At 38.8% G+C, this 12348-nt stretch overlaps 1 protein-coding gene across 6 annotated transcripts in view; it reads right to left on the reverse strand.

Annotated features, from left to right (window-relative positions):
- Positions 1–226: 226 nt before the first annotated feature.
- rtkna (rhotekin a) overlaps positions 227–12348 on the reverse strand; it is a 58899-nt gene continuing 46777 nt past the window's right edge. For 5 of the 6 annotated variants that reach the window (XM_056747372.1, XM_056747373.1, XM_056747374.1 and 2 more), the window contains 11 exons: positions 11838–12037; positions 11039–11100; positions 9169–9222; positions 8798–8915; positions 8475–8699; positions 7223–7317; positions 6537–6643; positions 6189–6317; positions 4330–4492; positions 3738–3842; positions 227–2496 (listed from right to left, as the gene is read on the reverse strand). In XM_056747372.1, coding sequence (XP_056603350.1) covers positions 1859–2496; positions 3738–3842; positions 4330–4492; positions 6189–6317; positions 6537–6643; positions 7223–7317; positions 8475–8699; positions 8798–8915; positions 9169–9222; positions 11039–11100; positions 11838–12037 — 1896 coding nt within the window. In that variant the 3' untranslated portion in view covers positions 227–1858. Of the gene's footprint in view, positions 2497–3084; positions 3188–3737; positions 3843–4329; positions 4493–6188; positions 6318–6536; positions 6644–7222; positions 7318–8474; positions 8700–8797; positions 8916–9168; positions 9223–11038; positions 11101–11837; positions 12038–12348 lie in introns of all 6 variants that reach the window. The other variant, XM_056747378.1, reaches the window with a different exon arrangement.

Consider the following 12348-nt stretch of genomic DNA (forward strand, 5'->3'; position numbering starts at 1 on the left):
AGAATGAAAAAATACACAAACTCAAAAACTCTTGTTCTAATTTAATTATATACCATGTTTTTGTAAATGAAACGTTTTTTTCCATCAAAGACAATGTGCATGCAGACGGCCGGCTGAAACGGAGCTTCCAGTTTAACATTCAACGTTTATTACCAGGATAATCCAGACCTTAACTTCAGCTGATAATGTTGATATTATATGATTAATAACATATAACAAAAATGAATATGGTAAAATACAACTTTAATCGAAGCACAAAATAAAAATGACAAAACTTTACAAAAAGTGTTTGAATGAATTTACAGGTTATTAAATACAGGTCAGTGGCCCTTTGACTACTAAGCACTGCTTATTAGTTCTAGAACAAAACCTTTACTGCTTTATGAATTTAAGAGTTTAGCTGGGTCCATATTTCTATACTTCTAGACATTTTTACCGCAATATACATGTAATCATGTAAATAAAATAGCTTGCATCTTATATTTTTCTGTCTGAAATATAAAATCAACATATAACAAGGCTTGGGCATAATATAATATATTGTATTATGTTTTTTCTGTGTTAAACTACTATTAACTTGTATCAGAAACCTTGTTGTTATGGCAAGAACGACTTCTCCCCTGAGGTTATAATGAATTCACAACAACAGTTATTTGACTTTCCTTGTTTATAATATTTTAACATTAATCTTACGCTAATAAAACCACTTCAACCGATACACTTTATCAGAACAGTGTTGGAAGATACTAGTGTTATGATTTCACACTGACACGCTGGGCTTGAGAAAACTTTACCAATCTGGAAGCCACAATTTCTTGCCACACAAAATAACGCAACTATAAAATAATACATGTACCGCTTAATGAATGTTAGGCTGTTTCAGATTTGCATAGTAGTGCCTTTATAACCCATCTCAGTTGATAGATCAAAACAAAGCACCATCATAACACAGAACTCAAAAAGTCCAACCCACCTCCAAAATTGCTTGAATTGAGTCCTGGTTTGTACTTGTATTGTGATTTTTAATCTTAGATTAGACTCAAGGGAATTCCTCCACAACAGGGTTCACATTTGCAGAGAGAAATCACCTATGTACAGTAATCCTGAGGTCATCACAGTCACAGGTAATAAACACAGTCACATTATATCCCACGTTTCAAACCTGAATACAGAAGATTGAGACATTTGCACCTTTGCATATACATTATTTGAAGCCATGCAAAGAGCCTGTCAGAAGAGTAATAGAGTGTCATACGATATGAATGTTGTTATACACAAGATTGAAATCTGACAGGTAGGGGATGTGCGGTTTATGAACAATGACTGTTCAATTTTTGTTTTCCCGTGCATGTCTGCAAATGATGTGCATAAGTGTCTCTCGATAAGAAACTGGAAGTTATATCAGTGTTAAATTTCACACTTGTAAGGTTTATTCAAATACTATTACGATGCTTCCATTAAAAACTGATAATGAAATATTTGTAGGCAATTAATGTTAGCGATGATAAATATTCAGAACCTCAGTGGATTATTCTTTTTCTGAGCCACACAGACTTCAAACTCATGCACAAAACACCAGGAGATCCACTGCACTAGTATTCTGTTCATTGTAAATAGACAGTAACGGACATTTCACGTACATACTGTACAGTATAGTAGTATATTATATAAATAAATCAGATTCCCATTTTGTTAACTGCACTGAAATGCAGCAAAAAAGCGAAGCATGAAGTTATTTAGCGAAATGCTCTCCCCACTCCCATGTGAGGTGTTGTCAAGCATCTACGACCTCACGACTTCCAGTTATTTCCAGGGTGAAAACAAAAAGATTCCTTTAACTTATATAAGACCGTACAAGTTACACCTGACTCTGCAGCCAGTTCCTAGGGTCTAGTTTGGCTCTCAGATTCCTGAGGCTCCGCCGTGCACCGGACTGCCTAGAGAAGCCCATGTCAGACTCTTGGCTGTTGCTTCCTTCACTGGAGCTGTTGCTAGAAGTTGAACTTGAGCAGGACAGAGCAGTCTGGGTGGGCCGAGGGGATACCACGCTAGCGGCGGACGACTGACAGGTACACTGGAAGCCCCCGTAGCCTCGACCGTGCAGAGTGGAAAGCTTGGCGTCCAGGGAAAGGGTACGAGGACGGAAGCGACCGGAGGTGGACGGTGTGACGGGGGACCATGCCGGGCGGAAACAGGGGCTGACGCTGGCAGAGCTGTCGCCGTCTGAGGTTAAACTGGCGTTGGAGGAGAGAAGGCCGGGGGAACGGTGGCAGCGTGGACTGCGGGGTTGACGGCTGTGCAGACGGGGGCTGGGCGAGTGGGGAGGCAGGTGAGCGGTAGGGCGGTGCTGATAGTTGTGGGGGGTTCTTGGGGTCTCTTCTTCAAACAAGGACACCCAGTGAGGTGGAGCTCCAAGCTGGGACCTCAGTTTGAAGTCATCGATACGACGTGTGAGGATGTCAGTGACTGTTCCGATGTCGTCTGAGGTGTCAATAACTGTGAACGAAGAGACAAAATTGACATTTGAATGTTGACTGAATTTTCTGCAAAATCATAGCCGGACACATCTTGAAAATCACTATTTTTAACTCTTTATAAGTTGGGCTAAGGTAAAGTGACAGTGTTGAACACCCACCTACATGTACTTTGATTATTTTTAACCCAAAAAGTTGGATTGCAGCTGAAGTGTTTTGAACATTACTATAAAACGGTGGTTCTCAAACGGGGGGGCCCCAAGATGGATTCAGGGGGCCACAGATTTTGTGGCATTTTATGAAATATAGAAACATCAGAAAAATAAGACCACACACCCAAAGTATTAATGTTTCAGCATTGTATAACTGAATATGTTTTTGGTTTAATAAAAATTCTAAGTTTAAGAATATAAAAGTTTTTATTTGGGGGGACCACCAAGCAACTACACAAAGGGTCCTTAGAACGAAAAGGTTTGAGAACCACCTAGGGGCACATTAAGAACTATTAAGGGTCAAAAGACAAATAAAACCAGGATGACTGACACCCAACAGCAGCACCTTGTGCGAGCAGAGGGTGAAGTTACGTAACCTCTCTTCGCAGTTACTTCACCTGTCACTGTAATAGGAGGAGAGCAAGGCTCGGATCTCAGCAGAGACAGCGTTATCCTGCAGCAAAAGCCCCTCACAGGACGCAGGGGCCGAGAGAGGGGCCACTGAAGGGGTGGTGGGGTTGTGGCAAAATGAATGAGGGGGCAACAAATGCAGGGTTGAGTGGAGGGCACAGCCGATGGGTGTTTACGTCATAACCAAATAATGTGAAATGTGGAAAATATATGGGACAGATGTTTGGAATTAAGGCATGAAAACCAGGAATATACAGGATCAGATACAATAGTGTAGAAAAAAAATCCAGCCGTGGAAGGAAGGGAAGGCATGGGAAAAAAAGAACAGAAAAAACATCGGAACAGACATACAAACCACAGAGGAAACAGAAAAGGAAAGAGAAAAGAGAGTGTCAATATGTCAGAAACAGCAACTTTGTCATTTAGGAGGTTAAATGTGAAGTGTGTAATTTCTGCTCCACTGTGTCACCAAACAGAATATTAAACAACCCAAAACTCCCACAATCTGCCATTGGTTGAAAAAATAACAGTGCGTAGTGTTTACAGAGCTGCTGGTGTTGTGAAAATGTAACAAAAACATTTCCCCAGCACTTTCATGCAGTCTCTATAAATGTGTAGATAAGTCAACTGAAGCACTCACCCATCTCATGATACAGAGAGCCCTGTTTTGGTGTCACTATGGCAGGTTTCCGTGGTGACGGCTGCTCAATCTTCATCAGGTCATCACAGCATTGCCTCCATTGACCTGCAGGGGGCAGGATTGGATTGGTTACAGTTAAGGCTAGTCGCACAATATACTTTCCATAGCAAAAATGATCCAACAACAATACTATACTAGTCATGATAAGCTGTCTATGATTGGCTGGCAGCTCACTCAATATTTAATTTCTTTTCATTTTTGGCCATTTGCATTTGGATGAACTAAATTGAACTAAACAGTCAACAGCTAAGCTAAGTAACCATATTTCTTTACGGACAAATGTTTACCATATTTGTTGCTATTACGAAAATGAATTGTAATGTATTTATTAATATTAACATCGTTTATTGTAGCGTATACCTCCTGGCTTATAGGGGTTAATGCGTCCTGTCATTGAAGTCTTGGTTATCTACAAAAGCAATAATGCGTGAGAGGCTGTGGTGTATGGTGACAAGTCATGGCAGGATGGCATTGTTAGGTTTTATAAAGACATTAATAAAGTCACCATTTTATAAATTCATCATCTGCTTACTCATATCATAAAACTGTTGCCAGAATGCTTCCATCCAGTGCTGTGTGTCTTCTCTGCTGTCTGCCCCTAGTGTGTGCATGACCTCCTCTCCTCCATACTGGTTTGTGATACAGATATTCTGTGTCTTACTGTGAGGGTCCTTCTCTGCTCGGATTCTCGTCTCCTGAGACACACGCACACAAAAAAAGTTTCAATAAATGTGTAAATAGTTTTATTTAAATGAATAAGAGATGATCAGTATGAGGGGTTACATTATTGCAATAATGATCTTCTTCCTGTTGATAGTCACGGAAATCATCAGTCCTTTAAAGGGCACGAATACGTGTTTTTCAGTGTCTTTAGTGTGTTATAAGTTGCCCATGCATGTATTAAACATAAGAAATTGCAAAAATGAAAGTGTCGGAACAAAAGATGCATTCAGTCTAAAAGCGAATGCTCACCCAGACCTGCCTGAAACACCTCGTGTAACCACACCCCCACAAATCTAAGTCAGTTCGTGGTATGAGTTGACAAAGAACGCCCAAATGTATAGGCAAGAAAGGGTGGGCGTACCTGTCAGTACAATTGCTTTGGGACCTGATGTTCCAAATATGGTAAGAGGGGTTACATTTCCGTCACACGCTTGCAGTATTCGACTAATCACTACGCAGTGGTTAGCTGGCCAATTATAGCACACCTTGCTTTTCAGAGCGATGAGCTTTGCATAAAATCTGCGCGTTTCAGTGAGTCGGAGAAAAAAGGAGATACAAACATGCACAGTATGTGAAGAATACGGCGTTTGTGTAACTTAAATCATACCATTTGCATTACATCTAAAACAAACGATAATATTTGTCATTTCACTCCTTAAACATACAGATTCAAGATACTAGGTTTTCTTTTCCCGTTTTTATTTCTATTTCTAGAAACGTGTATTTTCAATTTCTACTTTTTAAAGTCTTCTACAGATGGGGTTTTGAAACTATAGGTCGAGATCAATGAGGTGGGTCCCAGAAAGTTGGAATGGCAGAATGACACAAACAAGTGTAGTCCAGTTTTATAACTCACCAAGGATTATTTTGGTATCGCAATAAAACCTTAATTTTATACATACAAAGACAAAGGGAAATAAAACTAACCAAAAAAAAACCACACACAATAAAACACTTACCCTCTCTCTCCCACAAAAGAGGTGTTGTTCTAGCTTTGTAAAAACTAGTATCTTGGTATAAGCACTTATAGTATAATTGCCTCCTATTGACAAATCGCTTTATTGTTCTCTTTATCTTTGCTTTGAATAAAAGCGTCTGCTAAATACCTAAATGTAAAAACTAAACTATCATTGACCAACAGGTGCCAGCAGAGCACAAGTAAATGAGTTCAGTGAAAAGCGGTCACCTGAGATCTGAGGAATGTGATGTCACAATGAGGCTCTCACATGTTAAAACAAACTCTTTGTGCTCATGATGACATGCAGCTATCTAAAGGGCACTGAAAGATCCAGACCCGACTACATGACGAACAAAAAGTCTTTTCAGATCTACTGACACAATAAGGAATATTAGCGCATGTGCTTTTGTCATTTAATTCTCAAGAGAATCCATGATTTATGATGTAAAACATCTTAAAGGGATAGTTCCCTCAGAAACGTCAATGGAGTCACAGTAATCTCACTTGCTAACATTTTTCCAAATATCGTTCTTTGTGTTCAACCAAACAAAGAACCGTATACAGGGCTGGAACGACTTGAGGGTGAGTAAATGACGACAGAATGTTAATTTGTGGGTGAACTTTCCATTTATGTTTTAAAAAGGTTTACTCTAATATCCTTGTGCATAAATTAATGCTAAAAATAACTAGTAATACTAAATGTGACTTACTTTATTAATACACATAGTTAATACGGGCTCCACGTTAGCTTCCATGTCTTCTTTCTGATGATAACAGAAGAGATTTGTCCCTTTTAGAACACCGTAGACATTTGTCCAGCCTTGTGGCTCGCCTCCCATCTTAAAAGAGAAGCAAGTGAATCTTAGTTAAAGAAAAGGAAATTGGGGAAATGCATCATGGGTTTATTAGCAAATGTGACCATTTTTTATTTTCAGATATTCATTTTTTAAATTATAAACATTGCAGTTTTTTCTATGGTCATCTAAAAAGGGCATAAATAATCTTCAATGAGAAACTATTGTTTGAAGCTAAACTAAACATGGGAGCGTTTTATTCACCTTGACTCTTAGACAGCCACTCATCATCTGTTGTGTCATACAATGAGGTTGAGCAGCCAGACGACAACACACACTGCCATAAAGAGGCAACCAGTAAGAACACTCCTCTGCAGAAAGAGAGAGAAAAATGTGAGAACGAGAGTCTTCAATGAGTAGATTGAAGAGGAAAAATGCTAAAGGAAGTCTTACAAAGCTAGAAACCGTTTTGTGCCCAACGTTTTAGTACAGCAGACTGAATTATCAGACCAGCCCACACCGAGACCATAAGACTGTCTTCAGACTTAATGTACAGAAAGCTGTAAGTGCCTCTTATTGGCCTTTTAGAGACCATTGCTGGTCATTCAGAGAAGTTTATGAGCATGACCTTAAACACAATAAATCTGACAGACATTGACAGTACACAGACACACTATAGGCCTTTCTGAAATTGATTCCCTCCACAGTGACGAAAACTAGCACGTCATTAAACTGATGTGCTATGAATGAAATCTCAAAGGCACTTGACAAGGGAGAATATAAGTGGAACTATCTATCTATTAACCAGACAACCATTTTACTTCATATCATAGGTAAAATGATAATCTATACAGTGCTTTGGCAATCCTTTCATTCGAGTTATTAAACAGAGTGCTTTAAAATTAGTTGGATGAGGAGACGAGAAGAGATCACAGGGTTTGGATGCTCACCGTTTCCTGTGATGGTGAGGTCATGTGTGCGGAAGCTGTCTTGGACATGAGAGAGATTAAGGGTGGTGTGAGCCAAAAGATGATATTTAGGCCCCCTGCAAATACAAACACAAACAACAAAATAAAAGAAAGGCGGAGACCTGGGTTTGTTTTACTGTAGCAGTGTTTTAATTTAACAATTTGAAAAATAATATTTTTGTAAGCTTTCTACATATTTTTCCAGTTGCTCGTATACAAGCCATATACATGCAGGCAAGGGAGATCTTAACGAAGAGTGTTAATTCGTTAATGTTTCTTTAATTTCATAAAATTCCTTAATTTTATGTTAAATTAAACATTATTGTTTCAATTATTTTGTATTATTTATTTATAATTAAGCCCCATAACTGGTAGGTTTTTTTGTGACAACTTGCCCCATATGGACATAAATAACGTTGCTCCAGCGCTGGTCCAGAAAAACTTCCTGTTTCAATTTTTAAACTTTACCTTAACATTTAAACAAAATACAATCTGAAGAACATGTGATCTTTAAGAATTTATTGTACAAGTCAAAATATAAATAGAAACTAAAACCGTAAGTGCTTATGGACCAGTGTTTACATCTTGAGAAGTTGTCCATAGTGTTGTATGCAGTGCTAAAATGTCACACAAGGTTATTGTGCATTTAATAAACCATATACTGTATGTTCCTGAACAATTATAGAGGAAAAAATAAATAGGTTTTTTGAAAGATGATATTAAAGCATCAGATCACCCAAAAATTAAAATTCTGTCATCATTTACTCACCTTTCAGTTGTTCTAAATCTGTATCATTTTTTTGTTCTGATAAACACAGAGAAAGATATATGGAAGAAACCAAACCGTTCTTGGACCCCATTGTAGGACTACCATAGTATGACAAATTACTTTATAATTTCTTTGTTCTGTTGAACACAAAAGAAGATATTTTGAAGAATGTAGGACAACAAACAGTTCTGAGGCACTTTTGACTACCGCTGTCATTTTTACTATGTAGTCATAGTGACCAAGAACTGTTTTGTTACAAGCATTCATCCAAATATCTTTCTCTGTGTTCAACCAAACAAAAACATTAATACAGGTTTAGAACAACTAGAGAGTAATTCATGACCAAAGTTTCATTTTTGTGTAAACTATCCCTATGCACTTCTAATGTTGTGTATGCCACAAGAACATGTATAGGCAGCATGTGTAATAGCTGTGCAAATGTATAGTATGTTTTACCACACTTACGGTACAGAGGGAACAGGCAGCAGGATTGTAGCCCCTCCTCCATTGCTGGTGGGACTGCAGGCTCCGGGGTCAATGGCTGCCCTTAATTTCTTTCCCGATGACCTGCCCAGAGATGAGCTCAGTTTGCTAGCCAGCTTCCGCGGTGTGCTGCCTGCCGAGTAGTCCTCCTCAGAACAACAGCTGTACAGCTCCACCCGCAGCTCGAACCCTGGGGCTGCCTCATTACTGCACACCAGAAACACAGATTAATGATAACACACTGACACAAAACATCTGCTTCAACAGCGCTGATGTACATTTACATGATGCATGTTAATACTTACAAGACAATCGTGTTGTCAAAGCAGATGTCTGTCAGGGTCCTGTCCACCATTACCATGTCTGTGTCAAAGATCTCACCTCCCAACTGTAGCAAACAGAAGACGGCACATCGATGCAGTTCTGAGGGAAACAGAGAAAGATATTTACATGGTTTGTAATGCAAGTTTTAGTGTTTTCACCAGATCATCTCTACTCTTTCAGGAAACATTTATTGCGGCATCTAAATTAAGCAGTTATTTCCTTTCACAACGAGTTCATTCAAATATGATATGGATACAGACTATTCAGGTTTCCCTTCTTGTGTAGGTTCTGTGTTATAAAAAGAAGTGCTTACATACGGTTAGGATTCAAAACATACAAAACAGGTCCTTACCTCCTTTATTCTTAAAATACTCAGTGTCTTTCCACATTAGAGGTATCCGAAGATCTGCAGAAAGAGGTCAGAGAATCAGACAAGGTTATTAAACACACCTACACATGCGCACAGCGTCACACAGAGCTCCAGGCAACCACTGTCACTCAATGTCGATCAAGGCCGAAATACACCTCACACACACAAACACACATCTGCAATGTTATGCCATGCTGCCAGTCAATATAAATCCCCATTATCACCCGGACCCACTACATCAAGACCACCTGGAAGACACTCCTCAAGATCTGTGTAATTACACTTGTTAACAGCATCACTTTGTTGAATTAACAGGAAAGAGCCGTTAGGGAACAATTAATGCAACAATGACAATAGAAGGTGAGCAGAAGAGAAATAAAGGTGATGTGCATGTGTGAGATGCTGTGTATCTGCACTGTAAGAGTAGACAGACCTCTATAACCTTCATCAATAGGCCTCTTTATAATGCCGTCATAATAACAGCATACAAATTCAGGCATCACAATGCGTTTCTTCGACAAAATTGCCATGGGTACAGTCAAGAGGTCTGAAGTGGGAGTTAATAGTATGGGTTGTTAACTGGTTCGCCACCAGCCTTTTAAAAAAAAAGTTGCCAGCCTACGTCACAATTTTTTAACATTGTCACCCAAATTTAATGGCTCACAGTACATTTTCTGTAAAGAATATATGGACAAACAATATGACAAATGAGAGTCTCAGCTTTTAAACAAAAGAAACTGTATTCTTCTATCTTCTTTTGTTTGTTTTTTATCACTCCGTAGATGTGGGTAGGTTTCTTCAAAAATGCATCAATTTTAATTAAACAGCTGAGATAATAAAAGTTTTTTTGTCACAGATTCCGCCCAGATTACACTCAGAACAATCATTAAAAAACGCTAAAACATATACATTCTAGGTTCTGGGATTCTGTACTTTTTCCCAAAGCTGTGTAATAGCGCCACCTGCTGTAAAACAGTACAAACACTGATTGCCGTAATAACTCGTCTTTGGCGGTGAACCGTTTTTTTTTAAATGACGAGATAACTCGTCAATGGCGGTGAAAGAGTTAAAAGGGATTCAAACATTCACACATTAAGGAGGGGGCTTACAGCCCAACAGACTGAAACACACTACACATTTAATTATTTAGCAGATGCTTTTATCCAAAGCGAATTACAAATGAAGTAACCAATGGAAGCAATTGGAATACCATAAGGTCAACAAAAATTAGAAGTGCAATAAAACTGGTCTCATACAGCCTACCACAGTATACAAAGCTAAGTTGTTGTTTTTTGATAGAAAGTGTAGAAAAGGGATAGGCCTTGATATATAAAACAGCAGGGGTGTGATTTAGTGCTAAGAGACTCAAATAAACAGACCTGTTGGGGTTTACACACACCACCCACACACATATGCATATATAGTACAAATAATACACAGAAATGAAATCTTAAACTGTTATGAATGCACATACTACTTTCCTGATTTACAGAATGGGCTATATGCATGCGTTTCTTACGTGTTTCACAGGAAGATCCCGCGCCAGTTTCCGGTTGGGGAGACTTAAAGCAGAGAGAAATGGGAAACTGTGAAAATAGTTACATTTGGCAGATGCAGTACACAGCGTGATCTATAGAAGTGCTGTTCTACCGTATAACTAGCGTGTAACTATTTTCTTGGTTTCCCATTTCTCTCTGCTTTAAGTTTCCCCAACCGGAAACTGCTGAGGGTTCTTCCAGTGAAACGCGGAAGTCAGACGTGTCCATTTCTTTTATAATACAAAACCCATAACCTCTTACATGGAAACACACAAACATTAACAAAAAAGCTGCATTGCCATTTATGAACGTACCTGAAATGGCGACTTTGCCTTTACATGGGGTTCGGTCATCCATCGGGCCTGCATCTGAAGACCTGAACACATACATTTACAAATTTGATACAAGTCGTGACATCATAACAACATTCATGATAATATTCGTGCTACAAAGTACACTGAATGTAATGTTAAATAATATTACTTCTGTTAATCAGACACACCGCAAACTCACGCTATTGACTGAACCAATATTTTGACGTCGGGCTGGTCATGATGCTAAAGCAATCTGTGCTACAAAGTAATAGTGTTTACACTGGCCTTAAAAACGTATTTGTTTTGTATCTGTAGCCATGTGATCACAAAGATTACTTTGTTATATGTGTGATGAAGAACACTGTGACAGTTGCTTATATGTTTCTGATGCTGTGTTTGGGATAAGCAAGTAATATAAGCAAAACTCAATAAACCACACTGAACTCTTTCTGAACTCTGGAGTCTATCTTACTGTTAATTTATACATTTATGTGTCTTATACTATTATTAGTGTGAGACTTTGTATTTTGTTAAGATAGCAGGACTGTTTATTGTGTTATTGTGTATGCATAAACACAGGACTACACTGTAAAAATACATTATGGGGTAAAACACTTATTACCTTTCCATTTTTTGATAAATAGAAGTATAATGGTTATGCCTAAACTTCATGAAACTGGCCTATTAAATTATTTATTTTTTATACACCAACAGATATCCCCAAACCATTCACATCATGCCAAACTAAAGGCAATTTATCTTAAATTTAGTCAAATTAACAGGAAGAGTGACCTCTGACCTGCGTGCGACCCGCTGCATGACCTGTGCCTCCTTCATGCGCTGGAGCTCTGACATGTAAGCCATGATGCGGGCGTTACAGGTAAGAAGGCTCTTGGAAGCCTCCAGCGCCTGATCCCTCTGAGAACACGCGGCCAGCAGCTTACACGCCCCCTCTCGCATACGGATCTCATAGTCAATCTTCTTCTGGATGTCACTGTCCTAGAAAAAAAAAAAAAAAGAGTAATCTCATATTATGCTGTATTCTTTTGGAACAAAACGAAGGTGACCAATTTAAGTGAACTGTCCCATCCAGCATTCCTCCATTCAAACATTACCCAGCAGCACAAGAGTTATTGTCTACATCAGCAAAATTCCAAGGGCTATAGAGGCCTAGAAAATCTCTACTGAGCCAAAATGTTTACAGCTGACCTAAACACACTTAAGGGTGAATCCTCATGCGTGTTACCCATCACCACACAAAGGTCACCGTCTGCTTTGTAACGGAGGGTTACAACTGGTATATCTCCATG

Source organism: Triplophysa dalaica, chromosome 4 (assembly GCF_015846415.1).
Source record: "Triplophysa dalaica isolate WHDGS20190420 chromosome 4, ASM1584641v1, whole genome shotgun sequence".
Lineage (NCBI taxonomy): Eukaryota > Metazoa > Chordata > Actinopteri > Cypriniformes > Nemacheilidae > Triplophysa > Triplophysa dalaica.